The sequence below is a fragment of the Etheostoma spectabile genome, chromosome 3, assembly GCF_008692095.1.
Source record: "Etheostoma spectabile isolate EspeVRDwgs_2016 chromosome 3, UIUC_Espe_1.0, whole genome shotgun sequence".
In the NCBI taxonomy this organism is placed as follows: domain Eukaryota; kingdom Metazoa; phylum Chordata; class Actinopteri; order Perciformes; family Percidae; genus Etheostoma; species Etheostoma spectabile.
Genome location: NC_045735.1, coordinates 2,642,461 through 2,668,801, shown reverse-complemented (window position 1 = coordinate 2,668,801; position 26,341 = coordinate 2,642,461). Strand labels below are relative to the sequence as shown.

At 41.0% G+C, this 26,341-nt stretch overlaps 1 protein-coding gene across 2 annotated transcripts in view; it reads right to left on the bottom strand.

Annotated features, from left to right (window-relative positions):
• The window catches only part of bcas3 (BCAS3 microtubule associated cell migration factor), a 312,552-nt gene that overhangs the window by 199,443 nt on the left and 86,768 nt on the right, over positions 1-26,341 (bottom strand). For both annotated transcript variants that reach the window (XM_032508209.1, XM_032508217.1), the window contains exons 17-20: positions 13,534-13,658; positions 13,274-13,439; positions 13,088-13,185; positions 4,078-4,178 (exon numbers count right to left, since the gene is read on the bottom strand). In XM_032508209.1, coding sequence (XP_032364100.1) covers positions 4,078-4,178; positions 13,088-13,185; positions 13,274-13,439; positions 13,534-13,658 — 490 coding nt within the window. The remainder of the gene's footprint in view (positions 1-4,077; positions 4,179-13,087; positions 13,186-13,273; positions 13,440-13,533; positions 13,659-26,341) is intronic.

The following is a 26,341-nucleotide window of genomic DNA, read 5'->3' as shown; positions in this document are numbered from 1 at the left end:
TGAGCTAGCTTCTGCAACTCAATGCAATCTCTCAGTGAATATTTCTTAAGTATTTAGTCATAAATTCAAGTATTGGAAAAAATGAAAATTTTGACCTAAAGATGGAGCTAGATTAAACGTTATGGGATCATTTAAGTTATTACAATTCACCCTGAGGGCCAAAAAAATGTGTGTATCAAATTTCAAATGGCAATCCATTCAATTGTTGTCAAGACATTTCACTCAAACCCACATAAGGAAACATAATGGGGGTGCTAGAGGAAAAGTAAGGCCATCAACAAGGTCCAAAGTATTTATCAACTGGGAGCCATGAATGTCTGAACAAAATGTCATAGCGATCCATCAGTTGTCGAGATATTTCAGTCTGGACCAAAGTGGAGGACCGACCGATGAAACAACAGACAGACCAACACTGCCATCCAATGAAATCTATATTGCTCTTTAAACATATTCTCCTCGGCTAATTCACCGGCTGTTAGTCAAGGACAGAGTCCTGGCAGTTATTCGGTGGAGTCGTCATCAGTGGATTTGACATGGTGGTTTTGTACAATCTGTGTGCCAATACTCACCCCATACAGTACTCGTATGAACTCAGTTACATGACATCAAACTAAAAGCTGGCTTTACTCCTGCACCACTGAAAGTCTGAGGATGCTGTCAGAACTAATCAAGGTTTTATGTGTCTTGGGAGGGCTGGCGGCATGATGGGAAGCTTTCCCAGAGGGTTAATAGAAGTGTGACACTAGCAACAGCGTGGCAGCAAGGATGAGGTGAGGCCTACTGGGAAAATAAGATGGCACTGGCAATGGCAGGCAGTCCATAGGCACCTGAGCTGAGTGGCACTAATGCTGGCTTAAAGTAAGATAAGAGAGGGATACGGAGTGGTTGACTCATAAACATCGGACTATTGGACTGCCTCCTCCATTCTCCATCTCCTCTGTGCCTTGAATTTACTGACTTACCATCTCCTGCCTTAGGCTCCCACTTTTCACTGGTCTCCCACGCTAACTCTGACTTTTCAACTCCCTACAGCACTTAACACGCCTCTTGGTGTCTCACTCTTCACATTTCATTATCTTTACTTCTTATGTGTTGGTCTCTCACCTCAGCCCAGCTCTCAGTCTCGCTCCACTCTGGCTGCCAGGTGCCAACATCTCAGACAAAAGTGAGGGATTACACTCTCCTAATTCTTCTGTGTGTCTGCATTTGAACACACATATATATGCATATACATGCTTATATATAGGTGGTCTGTCACAGCTGTGCAAATTAGGCCACAGAAGGAAAGAAAGACAAGGATTGTCACTTTGTGTGTGTGTGTGTGTTTGTGTGTGTGTGTGTGTGTGTGTGTGTGTGTGTGCTTTGCCAGTTAACACCATCAATGTAACGCACAGCCGCATAGCTGAACAGCTGCCAGTGTGCTCTATTTGCAGCTGGAAGGAAAGTCCAGATGTTACAGTTCAGTGTCAACCTTCAATCGGCTCTGTGTGTCGAAATGAGAAGATGGGAGGTCCCTTCCCATGTTCCATGTCCCATGCCCTGTGTCCAACTGACTACTGTCTGTTCTCCTTCACTGTCTCCAATATTTGTTATACTATTGCTATTGCCTTTTGTTATATCTTGTCTTTTTGTGATTTAAACACTGTAAGCAGCAGCACGAGCCATCAATTCGCCTGGTGAAAACAGTATTTAGTATCTAATATTTTACACATTTAATAATCAATAAAGACAAACAATGACATGATGTGGTCCTGCAGAGCATCCCAGAATGCGTTAACGCATTTATTCATGTATGAACCATTTTACCATCCATAAACTGCTTTGAGCTACAGTACATCACGCACGTTCTGTCAAATCAAAAATTGACAGATAAGTTGTAGAGACCTAAAGTAGACTGGAGGTGTAAGGACAGGAGGTTATGTTGTCCACTGACAGTCAGCGGAATAGAAACTACCACTGATAGGCAGCAAATGGCATGATGTTACAGCGAGCTAAAGCACTGACATGGAGGGTCACAAACCTCACATTTCATTAATCTAATAAAGACCATTAATATGATATAGTGAAAACCACAATGCATTACTTAGACTCTAATTCAACATAGCCTATATGTACTTAGCATTTTTCAGTCCACCAAGCTATTGTGCTTGATATGTCCTAATCTTTTAAGGGGGATTGGAGACCTACCCCATATGCCAGATCTACAAACCTGTGTCTAATTTTGTATGGGTCCTTTTATCCTAAATTCACTGATAGTCTGAAATGTTCCACAAGAGCTGCTTCCAAATCATCTTAGGTACCCGCTAAGGTATGAAGAGCTGTACTTTTACATCTCCAGCCACTGAGGATTACATCACTACCATTGCTCTGACAGGAAGTCACCAAAAATCTAGGTTAGTGCAATGGATAGTTTTGCTTCTGGCAAACTATCATGGCAGATATGGACCAGGGCCTCTGCAAGCTAAGTGGGGTGCATTTTAACCAATCAATTATGCATGCAGTGGAATTATTGATGGTGAAAATGTAGTGGGTTACCTGCCGACACTAGAGATGAGTGCATTGAGGGTTAACCAAGCAGAAAAGACTAGGGTGTGTGTATTGGACATTTCAGCACAATGTAGGATGGCATTTGCGATTAGGAAGAAGCCCCGAAATGAGTTATCCTATTTAACTGAGCAAGAAGGTACATGTGTAAGAATCCAAATAATTAAGATTTAAATCATGTTTGTGCAAATATAAAAATAAATAGACAAGGTCATGCAAAAGTGGAAAACATTGAAGACTGAATCCTTGTGATGACGGATTGGGTATTTGGAGTGCTTATTCTCAATTTTAAACCAAAAGGCCTATTATGGGATGGGAGGATGGCATGTCCTAACCACAATACAATGTTTTACTCCCAAACTATAGAAGTTGGAATTGAAGTAAAAATCCAGATAATGCTTTAAACCTGAAGTTAATGAGTTTTGGCCACAAGGTGGCAGTGAAACAAAGACATAATTGATTTATTTTCACTTTATAAAGTCACGGCTAGTGTGTTAGCAAACAGTTTACACATCCAGCAGACACAGAGTTTTAAGCATTCATTTGGACGAATTGAAGTCTGATATTCCCTCTCCTTTCACTTCTGTTTTGGTCTCCACCAGCTCCTGATGGAAATACCCGGCTAAAGAGGTGGGTTTATCAGAGCTTTCTCACTAAAAACAGCTTCCTGCTGCAGCTGGAAATAACCCGGATGCGACAGGAGTTGTGGGCCATAGAACAACAATGAAAAACAGGCTGAAGAGGCTTGAAAGCTCCGTAGAGCTGAGGAACTGAAGAAATTATGATAATTATCTTTGGGTTTATCACGGCAAAGTACACCTTTTCTTTTACACAACTGCAATCATTTCCGCATGGATGGGAACACGGTGGGATGCCAATTGAAAAATACAGTTGTATCCTCCCAAATTCTTAAAATTAAGGTTTTGAATGAATCGGTGTACTTTGCAAAAATTGGGAGTTCTTTTACTAAACAGCTTTTATAATCCAGATAAGAGAATGCCTTCATTTTATTTTTATACAAGAATTACCACCACAAGGTTGTATGCTTTCGCTAACCAGTGCAGTTGTTGCAGTTGAATTCATGTCAACTGTCCAGACTTACATAATATATGTATTCATCCTTGAGTCCAAGTGGACATTCGTATTAATATTGCAGAGATTCCTCCCAGGCTTTCCTGAGTTTTGCATTAACAAGAATGGAATGAATGGACAACGTACGGACAACCCGTAAACATAGTGGCTTCGTTTGCGGCTACTGACGGCGTGAAAGCTTAAAAAATGGATATACGTATCGGATCAACAAGCCTATTCATTCACTCTGAATCCTATTTACACCATGATGAGTCTACAGGGCTCTGCAGCGGGTGATTAAAACTCCCAACAACTTCTTCAGGAAAAGAATTATCTTTCGCCAAAGCAACAAAGTAAGTTTTGAGACCACAACATCCAAACTCTTGCTGTAATCTCCCTGATTATCAGAAGATGTCAGTCACCCTTCCGCTTCTGACAAACTATATAAGGTAAAAGTCTGACCTGAGAAAGCCACTCCTCGTCCTCGTGACCACTGTGGTCCGACGCCAGGCTGTCTGACGACTCATGTCGGGTGATTGGGCCTGGGCTTCCTGGGGGCATCGCTGGGAGAACACACATACAGAAACACACACAATTATATGACATTATACCCAATGATGACATTTGACATTTTAAAGCTGGCAATATTTTGTGCCAATGTCCAATATCATCCTAGTTTTCAAGCAGAAAATGTCTCTATCTTGAAAGTATTCAATGTTTCAAACGTAATAGTTTTCTTAAAAAAGTAACATATTACAATTAACTATTTACATAAATCAGCCTGTGAAGGAAAATGATTACTGACAACTAGTTTATTAAATTGTGTTATAGTCATTAGGGTTTGACTGATATGGTCTTTGACAGCCAATACCAATATGTGTAGACTGAAGTCAGTGGCCACAGCTATTTTGTGCTCAAATATAATATCTTAAATTTGATGACTGATTAGACCAAATCTTATTTGTGATGCAGGCCAGATATGGGAGTCCTATTTTGTAAGTTCAAAAAAACGGTGAGTGAAAGAAAAAGTGTATGAAAAAGCGTACAGTAAAGTGTGTGAGAGGGAACGAGTGTGCATGTGTGCGTGCGTGCGTGCATGTGTAGTATAAAAAGAGAGAGAGTAACAGAGAGACAGATGGGGCTCTTGCAGGCTTGAATACACAGGGGTGGAGAATGAGGCCTAATGTGTAGAATCAGTTCTTTCTCTGTCTTCCACCTCAGGGATGGGGCTTGTTTAGCACAGGACTGGCTAATAAACTTGTCAAGTCCACATCTGTAGCACAGGTGGCGCTCCTGTCTTTATCCACACACACAGACACACGCGCACACACAGTCTCATACACTTATACACTTGCCAGGTGTTTATACACTTCTTAAGGAGGTAGTTTGGTGTTTGACACTTCTGTAACAAATATCACACCAACCGCCACCCCCACCTTACCACGACACACACTTTTCCTTATGTATGGAGTCTGCTTAGTTCTTACACCTGCTTCTGAAGTAGTGATCGCTGTGTGTAAAACTGTGTTTGAACAAATGAAGTTTGGAAGGCCTGGGTAGGTAGAGTGACAAGCCACGGAGGCTGAGCAGACCAAATAACTAATAAACAAGCACACAAACTTAAACTGCAAATTGTTTGTGAAACCCCTAAAATATTCAATTTACAATTATATAAAACAGAGCAAAGCAACCCATGCTGACTTTGGAGGAGCTGGAACCTGACAATGATTTCTTCTCAATAAAGTACTTAAATGATTACTTTATTTCAAAATTGTTGATTGATTTTCTGTCAAATGACAACTGTTTTAGCACTACATACAACTTAAAGACAATGCTAAACGAATCAGTGAACAGTTATAATGTGGCCAAAAGTAATTTCCTATATACTGTATAAAGCCAAGCCAAATAAATAAATTGTTGTATTTAATTTGTTGTAGTATATTTGTTGGTCTTTTTAAAGGGTTAGTGCATCCAAATTACAAAACATTACTTACATTTGTCTATCTCGGATATTTCTGCCTCCACCCCAATAAAAGGGGTAAATTGAAATCGGTTTGTCTAACAGCACTGAAATATATGTAACAGGAACTTGGGAAGGCTAGGCCTTCTTGTGTTCAGTTTTAACAACATTTTAAATAAAAAGCTACAGAGCAAGATATCACTAGTAACTGAAATGTGTTTTTTGTAATTTGGGTGAAATGACCCCCCAACGACCCATAGATACCAGACCTAGGGGGAAAGTGAGCTGGGGCTAGTTAGAAGAGAGAGAGAGAGAGAGAGAGAGAGAGAGAGAGAGAGAGAGAGAGAGAGAGAGAGAGAGAGAGAGACATGTTCTCATGTCATTTTAAAATGGAAGAGAGAAGAACAAAGCCTGTGTTGTGTTACTTATTAAACAAAATCACAACTCCCTTATTTCTTACCCCTGCTCCTACTCAACCCCCCCCCCCCACGTCCTCTCTCTCTTTTTCTGACCCTTGGGGCCAATAACTGTTCCCTAATTAATTATTGATGTTCTGAAGCAGTTGGTGGACTTGCTGGATCAGGTTTCCATCCAGTGGGGAGGGCTTTCAATGACCAGAGTCATAGCCAGGCTCCAGCGTGGGGAGCTAGTGGTCATCCCCACGGGTCAAGCCAAGACACAACCTTCCTTGTGTGTATGTGTCTTTGTTTGTCCTGTGTGTGTGTGTGTGTGTGTGTGTGTGTGTGTGTGTGTGTGTGTGTGTCAGGAGCCAGACTGACCCCGGCAGTTACATTTATATCTACCCATCTTAGTGTCCGGCTAGCCAGCCACTTGGCCTTCTGCTTTTACATGCTCATTACTGGCTCTTAAGAGACAGAATGTCAATGCAATTTCACAGACAGAACATTTTTTAAAGTGCAAACTGCACTCAAGAAAGCAGTCTGAATGTAGCCTATGGCTATAGGCACAGTAGAAATGACCGTGTTTCTTTATTGATTGATTTGCAGAAACATCCGAGAATAAGTATAGCATGATGTCATTGCTTACAAATTATCAAAGAGAAATGGGAAAGGATATGCATCATTCAATAGTAAAAACAAATCCCCTTTAGACAAATGTGGAAAATGTAACACATACATTTGAGATTTTGAAAAAATGCACTGAATGTTTTGACAAATAATAATGCCTTTGTGGCTCTAATTATGCATTGTTGGACAATATCAAAATTTCAAAATTAGCATGACAAAGACGAGAAAGGTAACCCGGCCTTTGCAGGCCAAACAGTTTGAGTAACATGTCCATTCATTTTAAGGCTTATCCGATGCCAATACACAGCAGAGCAATTTCTAATATTATTTGACAGGATTTTTACAATTTTGGAAGGTTTTTGTGATGATTGCTTGGTAAATTAAACACTACCCCTCCAAAAATTGCCACCTTCACATGGTGGAGGATTTTGCGTGCCCCTGTGACCCAGGGAGCTGTGTTATCAGGAGCATTAGCTCCTGGTAAGGTCTCCAAGGCAAAGTGATCCCAGGGGAGGGGCCAGACTAAGAGCAATTCACTGACCCTATTTAAATCGGGAAAGGAGATGTAGTACCTCACCCGGAAAAGGGAAACTGGGGCCTCTTTATGGAGTCAGACTGGTGGCCGGGCCGGAAAAATCTACAGATCCGCCGCCCTGTGGGCCAACCACCATGGATCGCTGAGACCAAGTCTCTGACAGTCGATCGTTTTTATGCACCAAAAAAGCAGTTTGGAGAACCACCCTAGGCCAAGTCGTATCATCAGATCTGTGGTCATGTGTCTTGTTTGAGGAAAAGAGAAGAGTTGTCAACTGATCACCACTTGGTGGTGAGTTGGATCCATTAACTGTTAAAATAAAAATAATTGACAATGATTCCAAGCCTGAAAAGTGAAGCCAATGCGGAGGTGCCTTAAATCTGTATTCTATCTAATTTCCAGCACTGGGCAACTCCAACGGTTGCAAAAAGAAGTCAGTTCCTATAGAAATCTATGTGAAAATATTTACCTTAATAAACATTTTCATGATGAGATTATTGTTTCAATCGTTAGTTTCAAGACTTCTTCAATACAGCATGTTCATTTAGTAAATTACGGTTCTATTTTATTTTAAAATTTACACTATAGGAGGGCATGCTTTAGGGCGTGGTTAGATGCTAACCTGTCAATTATGACAGAGGCTTAGTAATGTGTATCCATGGCACTGTGTACAAAATAGACCTGAGACCTTGTTTGGGGTTTTCATTTTAAACTAAATCAAACTTAATTGGAACATCTGGTCTTCTATAAATGTCTTGTTCAGCGTTATGCCAACCAAGCTAGCAAGCAATCGCTAGCCTTAGGTGGTAACTTTCCGTACTGACATGCATGCAGATGAATGAATGTCTGCCAGTAAAACTTTGCTAATTGACTTCCTTCAGATGGGTTGAAAATTGGCAACTTTCCCCCTTTATTTTTAAGCCAAGCACAGTGCCATTGCAACCATAAAAAACACTGGCTATCATCCTACCCAGCTCCACCCACTTGTCAAGTCGTCGCATCAAGATGAAGCAAAACAAAACAAAATGGCGGTGTCCGTATCACCAAACTCAATGCTTCAAAACAAAAGTCCACAAACCAATGGGTGACGTCAAGGATGCTACGTCCACTATTTTTTACAGTCTATGGTTGGATCAGATTGCGGGTGAGACTACTGGACCAACCTTGTTAACCCAAATGTGTAGTGAGAGTTAACTAGGTAAGTCTGGCTGAGCCTCAGCTCACGAGGTTTTCAAGTGCCACTTCCGGGAGAATTTTGTGAGCATCCCAGATGAGGTTGGAGAGATGGAATCTGAGTGGGCCATGTTCATTGTGGAGGCGGCTGTTAGGAGTTGTGGTCGAAAGGTTGTCGGTGCCTGTCGTAGCAGCAACCTGAGGGCATGGCCTTGGCAGAAGTCTGCGCTCGCAAAGTACTCTTATAGTTAAATTAGTTAGTTAGTAAATAAAGTTAGTTAATTAATTCTGCATTAATGTGATAAAGAATCTGTATACTTTACTTTTACTTTAATAGTTAATTTGACAATGGTGTATCAGGTATTTTAATCCACTGGATTAGCCAAAAACAGTCTCAACAGAGTCTCATCTGCTTATTTCATCCATAAATACTGTTTGTAGATTTTCTAGAAACATTTTTTTCCATTACGATATAAATTAAAAATTTTCAGCATTTTCCTACATTGCAGAAGAACAAATTTGTTGGTATCAGTTTTTTTTGACTGTACAGAAAGTGGTGTTTTTCTGTGTTGAAGGCCGGCAGCCAGTGACCTGTTAGGCAAAGCAGTGAAGCAGGGAGTCAGAACAAGAACAAAGGCTGCCTAGGTATTGATGTAGCCCGACCTCCTGGGGCCTTGGGCCAGGGGCCGGACAGGCCGATCTCCAGGGCTAGATAAGGGACTAACAATCTGATAGATCTGGCTGCATGGTGGACAGAGGATAGCTGTCCTGTCTGCGCTGGCTGCTCTGTTCACCTTTATCTCTTTCATTTGTATTTTTTTTCAACATTCATTTTGTTAGTCTTATTTTTTTTTCTGTCTTTACTTGGACCTGCCGCACTTTGCTACCAGAAATTTCACTTGCTATGCTCTCTCTCGACTGCTCTACCTGTCTCTCTCCTCTTACTTTCCTTTCTTCTCGCTTTCGTCTTTTGAGTAGTACTCTGGCAGATAGGTTCTGGCAAACTGACAGACTGGGATAGCTTAGTCATTATATATCATTCAAGGCATATTTGACTGACAGTTCCTTCATTCAGCCAGCGCTACACTTACCCCATCCTTTCTCTGCTTCTCTTTGATTACTGACCCAGTCATGGCGCAGTGGTTTCTCTTTACCAAACGCCTGATGCTCCAAGGCCTTCATTCTGGCCCCTCTCTCGGAGCAATTAGATCTATTGACGGGGCAACTGTGGCTTGCCTGTCATGGGCCTCAAAGTCCCAGGAGAGCAGCCAAGCCAGCCAGTCAGTCAGTCAGTCAGTCAGTCAGTCAGTCAGTCTCCACAATTAGCACATTATATGACAGGTAGGGCGGGGAGAGCTGCAACCAAAAAGCACAGCCTCTGTTGCCATCATTGCCAGGCTCAAAGGAGCCAGCCAGATATCCAGGTGGTAAAATATTCACTGTTTTGTTTGCTTCAGAGCAACTTTGTGGTAAAAGTAAGAGGTGTTGGAAAACATACTGTGGACAGCTTTGTAAATATCACCCCCACAAAAAATTCATATGCGGAAAAAAACACACTGAATAAGAAGTCTGAATGTAGCTAATGAGAGTGTGAAAACATCACATTCATCAAAGTATAGACACTGTTATGATTGGGATTAAAGTAGTCATTCTGTTATTACCCAGCTCTAACACCTCTGACCAAAATGGCCTATTCACCCACTTGCTTAACAGACAAACTGGTACTTTTAGAGACACAGACAAAAATCCTGTGTTTCCACCTCAGCTATAGATAGAGGGTTCCCCAAACACTAAAAACTTGTCTCAAGACTGCTTTTATTTAGCCAGATTGTACTTCAGCATCTCCTCTATTTGTGAGTATACTGTATAATGTGTGTCTCTTTCTTCTTATCTCTTGAAAGCAATGCTGTATGTTGCTGTCCTCTGCGAGGCTGAGTGCTGCCAGTAGCTGCTACAGATGGACAGGTGGAGATAGTGACCATGAAGTGGCGCCACTGCTGCCTTTTATCATCCCGTCCTGGAGGCTCCGGTCTAGCCTGACCCAGGCCCTTCCTCTCCCCTTCCTATTCCTTTCCCTGAATACTGCATTTTTAATCAGCCTGGGTCATCCAATATAGAGCCACGAGACCAGAGACCATGGACTGCCAATCAAGCACTGTCACCTCTTCGCCTTGTGTCACCTTTTCAGAGACACAATCTGGTTGTTAGCTAATTAGCAGAAGGGGATATGTGCAGTATATGGATGTCTTAACCTAATTCTTTGACTCTTTCAGTACTTCTGAAACTGTACTTGTCAAATATCAAAACTTTCTCTTCTCATCTCCTCTCTTGCTACTTGTTTTCTCTTGTGATGGCTGTATCAGCAATGTAAATGAGACCTAGATAGCACAATTTGTTCTGCAAGTAAGAATTGTGTGTCTCTTTAGTTTCTTCCGCAGCAGCATGATCTTTGTGCTCAGCAAGAGGCAACTGGACAAGGGGTGTATGGCTGTGCTGTAATTCATCCTAAGGATAAATTGACTCTTTCTCCTGGATTGCTTCTCCGTTGTGCTGCCAAGCCCTGGAGGAAACGGCAGAAGAGAGGGCTAGCAAGGGGACGCATGCTGAGAAAGAATGTCGAGTTTGTGCCCGGGTGCAAAGCGCATAAATGGAAGGTTACACTCCAAGAGCAACTCAGTCGGTGTTGGTGGTGTCTAGGACGCTGACCCGGGGGGAAAATGGCATGAGCACACAAAGTGGGTAGAGGGCTGAACAATTATGTTTATAGCGTCGTGACCTTGCATTGGTTCACACTTGGTTGGTTTGGGGAATAGAGAGACAAGGCGGTGTTATCTGGCTATTGTTAATTGGATGTAAATGTTAATGCAATGAATCTCTCTCATTATGCAGCCAGTTATGCTGCCCATGCTGGCAGAGAGAATGGTGGAATAAGCTGATGCGCATGCACGTCACTCCAACGTGTCCTCATCGCTCTGACACTAGGAGAGACCATTAGCACTAATTTGAGAAAATATCCTACCAGTTAGACCTGGAGCACTGCAGAAGTCAATGGAGACGAGTAGAGAGATTAGGGTAAACACAGCTACCGCTTGCCCTGGGGCAGCTGGAAGAGCTAATTACAGAATTTGTGTGTTTATAATTAAGGAGTGAGCTCAAAACTCCAGCATATTCCAGGGGGTGGATTGATTCCGTGTGTGGCCATCCGTATGGCTTGTGCACCCTGTGCTTTTGCGAATTGGCCTTTTTAGAGGGCAACCTAAAGTGCTCACTGCTCTGTACTTGTTATTGAATTAGAGAGTTTAGGGTGTCAGCTAATTGGTCTGAGTGCGGCATCTTATAGCATAGTGCTAGCATGTCCTGAAGACAGCATGTAGTGTGGCCGGCAATGGATGGATTCAAGGTGCAGCGCTAAACCGAAAATTTGGGATTACTTCTGACAGCGCTCAGAAGATATTAAATAGTAAAGATGGTGGAAGTATCTTTCACTGAAGTCTTTGAGAAAGGAAATGTCATGGCTGCTGACTGGAGAGGTCTCTTCTCAGCATGTGGCACCAATAAGAGGCTGAGGACCGGCTTTCAACACAGTCAACATGGGAAATCAGCAGGGAATAGGGGTCACCCCCTTGACTAATGATGCATACAGTACATACAGAACAAAAATATATGGCTGTGCTAGCCTGTGCAACCAAAACATAGAGACCTATATTTTTCCTATATGTTGATGCATACATGTAATAAACACAATAGTACATGCAGTACAGGCAAATTCACCAAGGACGTCAATGATATTAGTATTTAAACTCCCTTTTTGTAGCAAATCAATATTTGTTGCTAATAATACTTTACTTTTCTTTAATAGTTAAATTGATAATGGTGTATTAGGATGAAAGGAAAAAAGTAAACTCCTGAGCCTAGCATTTTTATTTAGCATTCAATGAAAAAGCTGAGAAAAATCTAAAAGTAAGAAATATTAAGCTGAAATGGTTGATTTATCTAAAGATACCAAGACAAAGGACTAATCAAAATACATTCAGAACTGATGAGATAGAGAGAGCCGTGTCCTAAAAATGTATGCTTTTAGTACTATCATGAAGGCCGTTTAATGCTTCTGCATCGAATTGATGGCGTACTGCTGCAGACCCCTCTGTGTCTACGCCGGACCCTACACCATAGCCTGACGTGCACCTCTTGAAAAATAGGTAACTACACGTCACGGCGATGCACGTCTCTCGGCCGTTGCTTGGTAGCGTTGCATTCCCCCCCCCCCGACTCATTTTGTGGTTCTTCTTCTCCATAAACAACATGAAATCAAGAAGTGGGGAGACATTTTGTTTCTCTCACTATGACTCTAGAGTTGATACTCGCTCTGAAGCCAATCGCCGCCACTCTCTCACTTCTCCCACTACCACACACACCCCACACACACACACACACACACACACACACACACACACACACACACACGTTGGCTCGACACACACACCAGCGCACAAGTAAACACCAGGAAACGTACGTAGGTTACGGCGAAAGCTCTGTGTAGAGCCCCCGCAGACGGATCCCAATGAGCTTACACCTGAAACAAAATCTATTTAATTAGACCTGCCTAAAGCAAGTCTGCATTGATTTGTATAGGACTCTATTACTTTCATTGACTTAAAATACATTCATACTTCCATGAAATGTTACTCTGCATTCTATTTAAACACAGCTTGGTAATGTGAATATGCTTGTTTGTGTAAACTTTCTTACAAAAATAAAGTTTTGGTAAGCACTTACCAGACAAAAGATACTGATAGTATTGCACCAGGTCTGAGGCCAATACCAAGGGGTGGTTGGAATTGAAAGGTGGCTGCAGCTCATTCCATTGTGGAGTCCTGCTCCAAAGGACAAATCAATTATGAAACTGAGTGTATCAGAGGCAACATTGTCTAGAATAAAATGGTCAACACAGTGTTACAGTACCTGGCTAGAGTCCAGCAGGCCCTCGGACAGGTGCTGAGCTCCAAAGGTGTGTCATCGCTAATCTTTTGAGTAATGCTAATTGGCCGAGGCTCCAGGACATGCTCCACCAAGTTACCATAGCAACTGATGATGTACAGCGAGTCAACAACCAACTGCCTGGACTGATCTATGAAGGGGATTACAAATAATTCAGTGAAAAATACTGCTCCATTTGGTATTTATATACTTTTGAGAAGACATGTTTAGACTTTTGGACTAACCTTTCTCTCTTTTCATGTTGGGGTTGGTGATGAACCAGGAGCGAGACGAGGCAAAGATGGCGGCCACACAGAACTCTCCTCCACTGGACTTGCTTGGGGAGATCTGAGGGGGTGGCTTAGCTTTGCTTCAGGAGGGAAAAGAGTACAACGTTGAGAAAAAGTAAAAATTGTACTGCAGAGTCTGGTCTCAAAGGTGCTCCATATGATGGTTGAGTCCTAAATTTATACCAAATTACAGTTTTGTCAAAATTAGGACCACATTTCCCATTAAACCCTGTTGTTGAAGAGCGGCACACACACAATAATTTCCCCTTACAAACTGACTTGGTAGCACAAAATGTAAATTACCTAAAATATATAGCACCTTTGAGACCTAGATTTAAATGTGTTTGTTCCATGAATGATAACAACCAGAATCTGAGAAGAAGTGATGATTTTTAACAATATACTGTAACACAAGACATGTAACACCTTGGAGGCAAGTAAATAAAAATTCCACAGCGACATCGCAGATCACAAAATTTAAAAAAAAAGTGCTTTGCATGCAAGGAGCTCAGCAAGGGAAATTGAAAATGAATAAAAACATCCAACTAAGTAGCAGAAAATGAGAAAAATATTATTTCTCTGACACAAATGATGTATGAAATATTCAGAAAATAACCAAGTCAAAAACTGCATATGCCTTAAAAAATGTCCACCTGCTCAATTATCCCCAACACACAATTCAGCCACAATTCTTGATCATCTTCCAGTCTGAAAAGGAAATGCATTTTTGGTTGTTTTTTTTCAGCACCAGAGGTTGCTGCTTGAGGGACTAATAAACATGTAAGTCACACTGGATGCACAAGGGCTAAAGAATATTTTAAATAAATACATACCATATTTATCATTCAATAGAACATGCACCTCACAACAACAGTGTCCAAGCTGCCTTATGGCTGCATCCCTTTGTGCTGGCCAAAGGAGAGAATTTATTGGGAGTCATTGGATTATTCAGCATGTCAGGACTGTTTAAGAGAAAATGGACACAGAAAAGGTTTTCAGCTGAAATAGCGCTCCCCATATGGTAATGATCAGAGAACAGTAGCAAGGTCTGGTATTATTGTCCGGCCTTATAACCAGCCTGGACAGTAAAACGCGGTCACAGCAGATCAGGCATGAGGTGGGCTAAGCGCTTGAAGACTTGCGATGGTGTCACACAATCCCAGAGGGATGCTTAACGCTGACCTTTGGAAACCACACTTCACCTCTGTCTACACTCACTAAAAAAGAAAAAGAAACTGATGCAGGTTTTCCCTGACATTCTACGGCATCAGTGCACCGTCTCCGGGCCCTAATTTAAATCTAAGCCCATTTTACTAATGCACTGTTAATATAATGAAATGCTGCGTTATAGACTTTAGACCAGGTTTTTGTTGGTCAATGGCGCAATCACTTTCCGCTACCTTAAGGTAGCAATACGCCAAGAATTCACCTGAACACACCTCCCTGTAAGACCGGCACGATGGCCCATGGGCGCAAAGATGGGCGCAGGTGCGTTTGCTATTTAAACGACGTGGCCGGTGGACGGTCTTAAAATAGCAACGACACTTGCATCGGGCTTTGTGCCGCGACGGGTGCAAGATAGGACCTTAAGTGTTGTAGCGCCGCACCTTAGGTCTAGGACATTTAAATTAAGTTTTACAATATATGACATTATTTTCTTTGTTAATTCTGTAAAGTGTAGGTATGTAGATCTTTTAAAAGACATGTTTTCTTTTAAAAACAAATACACGTATATACCTATACCTGTAGTTATGTATCTCATTGTATGTTAGGAGATGAATGCTCTTACAATGACCGAATAACCCTTCATTGTGAAAGGTGTGCCAATTGCAACAAAAACTTCATACCTTATTGATACGTCTGCCTCAGAGTAAGCAGAGTGTAAAACTAAGTAAACACTGTAATACAATGTAGTAAAGTCTGCAATTCATCAAAAATGCTTGTAGGGGCAGATGGTGTGACCAGTAGTTCAACTAACTTTCACAGTACTAGGCGCTGAAAGCTGTGGCTGGTAAAAAATCTTTTTCTGTTACCTACCTTCAGACTGCCAACACCTCATCAATTACTCTCTGGATGCAATGAGAAGTTGATGTCTTTGTTTGGCCAACACCGTGTGCAAGAGGGATCAGGAAATAGGAAGTGGTGAAGGTAGTCATAAGAAAGGCCTCAATAAAAGTTTCGTAGCTTGTATTTATTAGTGCTGGGTCAAGGGGAGAAGGCTGAATAACCAAATATTCAGAGTAAGCCTAGTCTGTGAAAGGCAGATGGAGAGTGAGATAAAGTCACACTCAGGATATTGCGTTGGCTAACTCCAGAGTGCCCTTGTCTTCTCTTCCTCAGGCCTATTCATTTAACAAACAGGTCCAGTTGACTAGCTATGAGGGAGTGTTTCCATTGCTGCAGTTTTCCCCTAAGCATGTCCCCCTTTTTTGCCTTTTAATCTCAACAATCCCGGACTAGAGTTAGGCAAATTAATAGGAAAATGCATTCGGAAAGATGAAAATAGACATAAACCTAAAAGATATGTATAAACTTTCAAGAACTGTGATCCATTAAAGTTCAACTGGTTTTACAAATGCAAGTATGGGAAACATGGGCTCTGTTATTCACAAGACACCATATGGCTTCTGTTCATTGCTCAAGAAAAGGAACGGTAGCCTATTCCTGACTTTGACTGTGTGGTCCTGCAATGTTGAAGTTCTGTTTTGGAGAGGTGTTTAATTGCCGAAAGAAAATGCCGTTCCATCTCTCCCATAGCTGGAAAATATGTTAAACCCTCAAAGGCTCTGTGGTTCACTGGTTTCAATATCCCAGGCGACACAAATCCTATTACAGAGCAAGCTCATGTTGGTTTTCAAGGGTGAGAGCTTGGGGCTGACGAATATACCGCAGAGTAACATGCACTGTACTAGAAGATACTTTACCCTCCTCATAGTCTTCATGTTTCCTTTGGACGTAAATGAAAGTTAAATAATAAATCTGAAATGGTTTTCTTGACGGAAGAATGACAAATCAGCAAGAAAGGACTTAGGTGGCACAGTCCTTATTATTATTTGGAGCCATTAGGGTTGCAACCACTTATACTGACCTCACACACCTATATGTAGCAAGCTACAACATTGGCTCCCCACTGTGGTCTCAAAGCTTATGAGCTAGATTTGGGCCTCTTTGAAGAGGCCTCAGCCAGCGCCGAGCCTGCCAACAAGACCAAAGATCACAGATCGGTTCTTGTCTCCTCTGGGTGCAGTGACCACTAAAGTTTATTCATCTGTGTTTTAAATCATCCTTTCCTTCTTGATCTCACTTGAAGTGGCTAAATAGTGTTGAGGTTTCTGCCCTTATGACAGAGAGGCACCGCTCCAGCAGAAAAGGGCTTAATTCTGATCTCCATATGGAGGACAGAAACCAGTTTTTGGAATGAACCAGTGGTAAGGGAGTAATTTGGCCAATGGCACCAAGTTACAAAAAACGTAACCTGACATCAATAAACTATGAAACATACTAAAACATCAATAAACAAATGGCAAATCTATTTTTTTCCCTTCCTCTACAAGATGTTTTTCTTTTACCATTGCCCTTTAGCAGGGAGTGGAATCCATTTTCTTGCAATGTTAATTCATTGAAGACTACTCATGTCATTTCTACTTTTAATTTAACAAACGAGGACTCTTGACTGAGCTAATAGCTTTTCCTCAAGGACATAATTTAATCTGCGACAGCAACCATCAAAGTCCCTTTGCATTACTATGCTCGGGGCTAATGCGAGGCGCCTCTGAGGGGGTATGGAAGTCCAGAAGCAGCTTCCATTTATTTTCAGGGGCCCTGCAGTAAACAAATATGATAGAGCCTACTTGAGCTATCCAAGTCATCCAGTGAAAAAGAGCTGTATGGCTGTTGTTGCACTGATTGTGGGCCATATGGTTAATTCAAATCAGAAATGGAGCCAGCATTAAGACTGAAACCAAGAAAGGAGAGAAAGACAGAAGAGAGGAAGAGAGAGAGAGCAGTCATGTAGAGGACACATCCTTCAACGTCACATTTATTATTTTACAACAGCCATTGGAAAAGAGGCAGCCTTGGGGCTGTGTCAAATACACAGCACTAATGACAACCACTGGGGAAACTCAGTGAACATTGGAGAGTGGCCATCACCGTGGAAACTAGGACTTTTTGCTGTTCCTATTCCTGATACTTCACCTGTACCACACTAGATATAAGTCTTTGGAGTCAGATTGTGCAAATGATATTAAATATATTGTCGTATGCCCATGTATTTAGTCAGAAAGTTGAAGTCTCACACAACAAAATATAGTCGTTAAAAATATATGCTGAGAACATGAAATGGAAATACGAGAAGGCATGATACAGTTCATGGTATTCTGGAAAAAGAAATTGAATGAGGGCTAACATCTGGGTAAGCAGATCTTGGCGAATGGACTGTCATAGCTCACGTCTCAAGACATACACTATTAGAGAAACAATATAGGTCTAACTAGCTCAAATTTGAGGAAGTCGGTTACTGTGAGGGTCAAGATTCCGATGCTAATGATGTGTACCTTTGAAAAGTATATGCTCTGAATTCACTAAGGGCCTAGATTAAGCGGGAGGTGGATGAAGACAGCAAGAAAAAAGCTTCAATTAAAAAGTATGAGTGACTGCCCACAACAAAAGACGAAACCCTAGACTTGGGGAAGGCACCACATGCTATTCATTTTCTTAAGTGAATGGAGTCAACAGGGAGGAGCTGGAGAGCAGGGAGCCGGGAAGGGAAAAGTTCACTTCACTGAGCCACTCAATCATCTCTCCATAAGTGACTATGTCATAATGGGGCTTCTTTTAAAAGCTTGCAAGCATCTGATTTCACAAGACAGCGTTGAAAAGAGACTTGGCTTTAGCCCCCCGCAAGAAAGGGTTCCTTGAATAGGAAGATACTGTGCCCTCTAACATTTGAATTTCAGTGAAGGGCATTCAAAAATTAGGTTCAACTCAAAACTTCAAAGGTGAAAGTAAGTCATTTTCAGATTATTAGCCTTAAAATTAGATGCAATTGTCTTTTTTATTTTCTTTCATTCATGATTCAGTCTGACAGTGTTTCCTGGCTGGGAGGGGTAGTCATTTTACCATGACAAATCAGTAGCAAGTGATCTGTCTCGCCAATGTCATTTTTAGTCAATTTTGAAGCTGTGTTTGCTGTTTCGAAGTAAGACCAGTTAATGTTTTTTTCCTTGACAATTAAAGGACAATTATTATTATTTAAGGGTTATTCTTTGTGTAATCCGACTTTAAATCCTTTTACAGCATGGGTAATGCAAGTCTGGGTAGGGGACTATGCTTCTCGACTCTTGAGGACTTGGAGTCTAGAAGCAGACGCCCAAACTGTTTTGTTGGCATTGAGGACACTAAAGGCTCCCCGCTGCGGGACACAGCCCACTGTTCCCCAGCTCCCGAGCCCAAACTAGGACCTCCTCCGTGCCCAGTGATTGTCAAGGTCCACCACTTTCAGGCTAAACAACAAGTTCTTCGGCTTGAGAGGGAAAAAGCCCTACTGAACTTCCGTGGCCACCCGGTGTGCAGCGCTATCTCCCAATCACATTACCCCCCCCCCCCGGAGTGCAGAGGAGAGGGCCGGACTGGATGCTGCTGACACTCATGGTCAGTTGTTGAGCGCACTGCAGCTGTTGAAATGCTGGGCAAACAATTAGGATTTTAGTTTTCATATAGTTTTTGCAGAGGGGGAAAGTAACGAAATACATTTACTCCCGTTACTGTATTTTTCAAATACTTTTTAAAATTGGTCATTTAAAATGTACTTGATTATGTTTTGAGTGAAGTATTGTATTTCGCTACATTACAAATCCCACCCGTTACTGAGTTAAAAAAAAAAAGAACTTGGACTAACGAAAACTAAATGGGAGAGATATTATTTTGGTCATTTATGGAGTCAAACACTTGATTTGGCCTTGATGTGCTTATTAACTGTTGTTTATGTTTGTGAAGAAAAGGATGGCCCTCAAAACCGACAATCTATGGCACTTTCACTTTCAGATGATTGTTTAAAAAAGTTTTATGAGATGGTCTGAATTAAAACTGTACATTCTACAGTACCTTCTACAGGGTCTTACTTGTCATGAGTGACGTGTTATGTGGTTATGGCATGTGTATACATTTGTATATCTGTTTATACATTTGTATAGATTTTTCTCTTATTAGTTAGATTAATTATTATTACAAAATAGTTTTGGATTTATGACCCCTAGTCCTATTTTCACTACATCCGCCCGCCCCATTTTACAGGTTTTTACAATAGATTTTAAATGAACTTATTACTTTTACATTAGTAATTTTTCAGATAGGTAAGTTCTCTTGTACTTGAGTAATATTTCATCAAAGTATCGGTACCTTTACTTGAGAACAATATTTTAGTACTTTTTCTACTTCTGAGTTTTTGTGTGTAAAATCACTGCAGTGAACACAAATGCTGTCAGCGCACAAAGGGCACTGGAAACACAGTCTTCTGTGAATGTGTACACGTGTAAAAATCACACAAGTTGATTTTGGATTTATGAAGTAAAATTGCACACTGGCAGGCATACATAAGATTTTATAAATCAGAATAGATATTTTTGGCATACATCTCAGTTGGGCATACGCAAACATTTACTGTGGATTCTACGCATGGTTTTATAAATAAGGCCCTGTTGATGAACTCTAAAGTAGAAAGTATTTTACATACATAAAGAGGCCGAATAATGAAAACAATGAGTCAAAAGATGATAAAACGCCCGGGTGATAATTCTCTGTGAGTTAACAACTTTAAGAGACATCTTTCACATTCCACAAAGTGAATGATTAGTCAAACTGTACATTCAATTAATTAGTTCTTACTAACTGAACAGAAAACACAACTTTAGTCCTATGCAAAGTACATCAGTCCCATTTCTATATCTACACAAAACACTGTTCACATTTTTGCCAGAATATGACAAAGCATAATTACTGAGTGCAAACACACGTCCAGCAGACCTTTTTTTTTTTTTTTATAACACAATCGTGCTAAAAGAAAAATTGAATAACAAGTTTTACACAAAGCCGTTTTTCTTAGAAAAACATCATGGAAGGTCTAAAGAGAGAGAAAGCAAAAGATAAGAAGACAGAGATGTCATTATCTAGAGGATGGCTCTAGTGGGCGGTTTCAAAGGAACCACCGGGCAACAAAACAAGAAGGGCTACGGCATTGCCATATAGTATTTTTTTGTTTTCCATCCTTTCATTTAAAAGACGTTTGTTCACTAGTGTAGTTGCTTTTAAGTGCTCATATTATGCTAATTTTATTATGAGGTATGAGGGAGTGCCCTGCTAGCAAGCTAGGCGAGCATTATAACGTGTGTTACAATGTGACGCATGTTTGTCACCGAAGTAAAGGCTGGACTACAATAAAGCTGTTTGGGGCAGTTTGTGAGCAGTGTTTTCTCTGGAAGATGGTAGGTCCCTCTGGGGTAGATTTTGGGCTTTTCACTTTCTAAACATAAACAAGATAAATAACACAACAAAGGAAAGGGGAAAAGCCAAAAAGCATAATACGAGTACTTTAAGACAAAACGCTGAATCATCCTACTACAAAAGCTCAAAAAAAAAAAAGGTAAAACAAAAAAAAAAGATGAGAAAAAAAACACTCCTCTTTGGGATTCCCCCCCCCCTTGAGCAATGACTGTGCAGACTTGTTGAATGTGTTGAAAATATACCAGACAAATGAGAGGTAAAGGAGGTGTGGGGGCTGTGGCGGAGTATTCAGTTGCATGCTGCAGGGGGGAGAGGAAAACTCACCATGGAGTTTTAATGGCAAAACATCCCGCCCCAAGAGGTAGGGTCTTCATGAGAGGGAAGGGTGAGGGGTGGAGGGGTGGGGGGGGTGGGGTGGTGGGGGGGGGATACAGATATAGACGGAAAAAACATTATTAAACTAGCACAACTTGAGCAAACACACGTTTCAAATTACATACTTTTTGACGTGTCTGTTTAAGTGCACAACACATATGAGGCAGGAAACAGAATGTCTGTGCGCTAAGATGGATTTGAGAACCTGCGGGATGGTTTGATGATTCATCTGCTCAAGCTGCTCTGTAAAGTGTGATACCATATATTTGGCAGATGCAGCATGTCCACATACTTTGCTTTTTTTTACCCTCAGACATCTGTCATGTTTTTCTTCTCCCTTAACTTTAAAGGGATCGGGTACATGCGCAGAAACATGTAGGTCTGAATCCAACCATGTAAATACAAAACAGAAAAACGATGGGAAACAGTTCTGTTGAGATAGAGAAAGTCTAGGTATGGAGAGTTTATCCAATTTGTATAACAACTGGGGACACCATTAAAACTAACAGCACTCAGGCATTGTGAAGACAAGAAGATGTGTGTTTGCATGCAACTTCTTTTTTTAGTGCGAGTGTGTATTTTTGGCCGTGCATTGTCTTTTGAATGTGTGTGTGGGAAAATGTGTGTGTGTGTGTGTGTGATTATGTTAACAAGTACCCAGTGAGCGTGTGTGCTTGTGGTTGTGCGTGGGTGTGTGGATGTGTGTGTGTGTGTGTGTGTGTCAGAGTCATTCACAGTGTAGTGTCTTTTTCAGGGTGTATTTCTGTCTGTCAGTCTGTGCATGTTTCTAATGTTTACAAGACATTAGGAGTGGGAGTGTGTTCCTGTGTTTATTCTGCATGTCCAGAGATAGTGACAGAGCTCCGTAAACAGTTTACAGTAAATAAGCCTTTTCCCTACAGCAATAAAGGTCCGATGAGACTGAACTCTGTCCCCGCCAGCCAACCTCCCCCAGTCATGAAAAACAGAATCTCCAGCCAACCAAAGTACTCTGCAGCACTTCTTTATTTTATCGCTTTCGCTGCATCCGCCTGGGCCCTCCCAACGATAGCGCAGTCTTCAATTAGTCTTGGTACATGGATGTGTAGAAAAATGTTCCTCTGGGAGACAGGGAGCAACAATTTGCCCTGGAATGTCTTACTCCTGGAGTGCAAGTTGAGAAATGAACATGCTGGTTGGTGTAACGGAGGCCCCTGGTAAACTGCCACTTGTCAAAGAGTTGCAGAGGGGGGTGGACCGTCTGTACCGTCTTGCCTCCGCTGAGCCTATCGAGCCTGCTGAGCCCCATTGAACCTGCTGAGCCCCCCCACCCTAGGCCTCCAGCTGGGTAAATGGATGGATACCAATAAGAGAGTGATGGACAAATGGGGTGAGATCTCCATGGGGGTGGCAAAGGCCAAGTAGGCTTTGGGGTTTACAAGATGCTACTTTGAATTTCTCCCTCCCTTTTTCATGGAACGTATTGTTGTATTGTTAGTAAAATGTTTTGTTAGTGATGAGAATTAATGGCAGTAGTAGTAGAATAAAAACTAAATATCCAGTCAAAAACAATACTGGGAGCATTCTGGCTCACCCTAGAAGTAACCTCGGTTCATCACATGCATCCTTTTAGAGTTATTGATAATAGCAACCGTTGGACAGCAGAAACTAAAAAGTTTCAATTTGAATTAATATACAGTATATTTACAGTACAACGACTGTACTTTGGACATTGGAGACAACTTGAAGAAAACGCTAAAAGAAAAAAAAAGAAGAAAAAAAAATCATAAACTGCAGTATTCTCAAAAAATTAAAAATATATGCAGTGAACAATAACACAGTAAAACAATTTACTCTTTGTTGCTCTGTACAAAAACTGATAAACACTCAAACTGACAATACAGCTTATGTGTTGTGTTGTTCGGGTCTGTGGGACCCGTTTTCAGTGTTTGCTAAAAATAAAAGAAGAAATATGTATATAATAATATATATATAATATATATATATTATATATATATATAAAAATATAATATAATATATTTATTATTTCTGCCAACTCAAACTCATTGGCCTTGGCTCATTTTCTGTAATGAACATTAAAAAAAGAACTTATTTTCAATGACTGCACACGGTACACCGCCCCTTCACATAACTATTAAATATGAAGTGTTCGGGTCTACCGGACCCAAGTGTATTTACTTGTAGGTGCTATTGAACTGTATTGTCTTTCTGCACAAAAAACAAAAATGATCATATGATCATAAATGTGATCTCACAGAGGTAAATGGCAAGTATGAACCATAAATGATGTATATATCATTGGTAATTGAGCTAAAGTAAACATCTGTTGAGTATTTTTACATGAATTGTAATGCCTGTATTGATTTAAGAGCCTAATAATGACGTGGGTCCACCAGACCCGGGAACATTGGCTGTGTAACGAAAATATGAACACCACACAAGGGTTAACAGCTACTACACCTTCCACACCAGGCTGTCAAGGGTCAAGTGTCAGCTGAGAAATTATTGTCTCACGTCAAACAGCTTGTGCACTAAAAGCCCCTTCAGGTCAGGTCTGGAACCTTCCTGGTTAATCAGGGAAATTTGGTCAAGTCGGGACCAGCGAATAACTTTTCGGACGTGTGCTGTGCTCGCTGGGTGTCCCTGAGAGCTAGTGGATCGCGGTTGCACCCGGATCGTGGTTGCGCCTGCAGCCGTGATGCTGCTTGACGCCCAGTGCTACAATTCTTAATATTAGTCGTATTTCTATAATAATTTCTGCTATTATTATTTTAATATTATTATATTATATTCCCTTCTACTGTAATTATTATTATTATCAGTTATAACCCAGTATTATAACCATCACACATAAATATTAAATTGATAGATAATTTATCTTAAAATAAGTTATTTTAATGAAATGATACTAAATAATGTTTACAAATTATTTAATGCCATAATTTGTTAGTATTTGTATATAATATTAAGTTCTAGTGAATGATTACCAGATGATTTGTAAACCTTCAAGATATCGTTTGCAAATGTCAATATGCACATTATTTGGATGGCTATTTTAAATTTGCAACAGATGATTATAATATCTATCTATCTATCTATCTATCTATCTATCTATCTATCTATCTATTAACCACATTCTCTGAGTTTTCAAAACAGATCTTTTTTTCAAAATTAAAACAACTACCTTGATTAAAGCTATAGTGCCTAGTTTCTGCCACCCCCATGAGGAATTCTAAGTATGAGAGTTTTGTTTTCATACTTGGAATCCCCCCACGCAGTTGCTAGTAGCCAAGGAGGACACAGAAAATTTTAAAAAAGAAGAGGTAATTATCTTCATTCGAGTTTCTGCGCGGCAACGTCACCGGACGACACAATATTCTGAACACAGCCATACTGAGAAATACAGAAAGAGTTGTGTGGAGCTGATAGTCTTAATTAGCTTTGTAGCAACGTATTTGGCAATGGCTTGAATGTAACGGACGTTAATATTAAAAAGTTGCACACTAAAGCTTTAAAGTAGGTGATTCTTTGAGCAGTTTTAATCGTTAATAATTGCCGCAAACCACAAAGTATGTGTGATGTTAAATTGAAAAGCATAGCATTTAAGGTTTAGTGTGAATCAGAATATCAAATTGCACACTGTTAACACTTAATCAAAAGAACAATGTCATGTTGAGCTGGAAGTTTGCGATAAAAAAAAGGCCGCACAGTTATATGATGCACAGCCAGATCCAGCAGGATTGGTGGAGAAGAGTCCCACAAAGGTCAGTGGCATGTTGGGAAACATGAGTTATCAGGAGTCAGTGGAGTAAAAGGAGAGTAAGGATTGGAGGAGTAGGATTGTGAGTGGGTGCGTTACTGAGAGAAAGAGGAAGTAGAAAAAGGGGAAAAGAGCGACCGCACTCGACCTATGAGGGCTATGACCCCACTCCCAGAGAATAATCATTCACACATTCATCTCTTAACCCGTTGGCCCTAATAGCAGCTCCGCCTGGGCCATTAAAAGGGGAGGAAAGTGAGGTGATTTGTACAAATGGTTTAGTCTTGCTGCCACGGGATGTTGGGCATTGCATTCTTAAAGCCCCTTTCTATATCCGGTCTCAGTGAGGCTCTGTAAGACAATGTACGGGGCTGGCTCAGACAAACGTATTACAGTAATCTGAGGGCACATCTGCAGCAGGTCACTGGGTCTCACTCATTCTCTTGCTGCTGTCTTTCTCGTTACATCGCCTGCATTCCATCTGCATTTGCTTGAAAATGTCATCAGCGGGATTTGGTCAAGGGTAGTGTTTTGTTTTGTGTGTGACAATCTTTCCATTTGGATTTTCATTTGTCTGTATTAAAGTCAGACTGTGTGTAGATGGGATAAGTGTGCAATAGTTTGTCTGCCTACAAATCCCACATGTATCAGTCTCAGGCATTTTGACAAGTTAAATCCTCATACAACTCTGATGACTATAGGGACAAATGCACTTTTGGAGCTGACTGATTGAATATTTCTCTCTTAATCTTTTTCACAGATTAAGTTCCGCCAGTGACAGCTCACCAAGAGAGAATCTTTTGATTTTGTGACGATGTCTTTTTCTACCTTGGGATTTAATTAATCTGGGGCCAACGTTCTACCAAATTTGGCTGACATGAAACAAGAGGGCGAGTCAGAGCAAACACTCCTCTCCTTGTTCAGGACTCTCAGAAGACTTTGAGGACTAGCAGAAGCTTGGCTGTGCTCCTCCACTCCCTGACCTGGCCTCGTCTGGAGGGGGGTTATCAGCCGGATGCTGAGACACATCCGACTCTACCTCCCTTTGGCGGGGGAAAAACACCAAAATCTAAATTAAGAGAGGAGGGGACTCTGCATGAACTTGTTGCGGTTTTCATTGATGTAAAA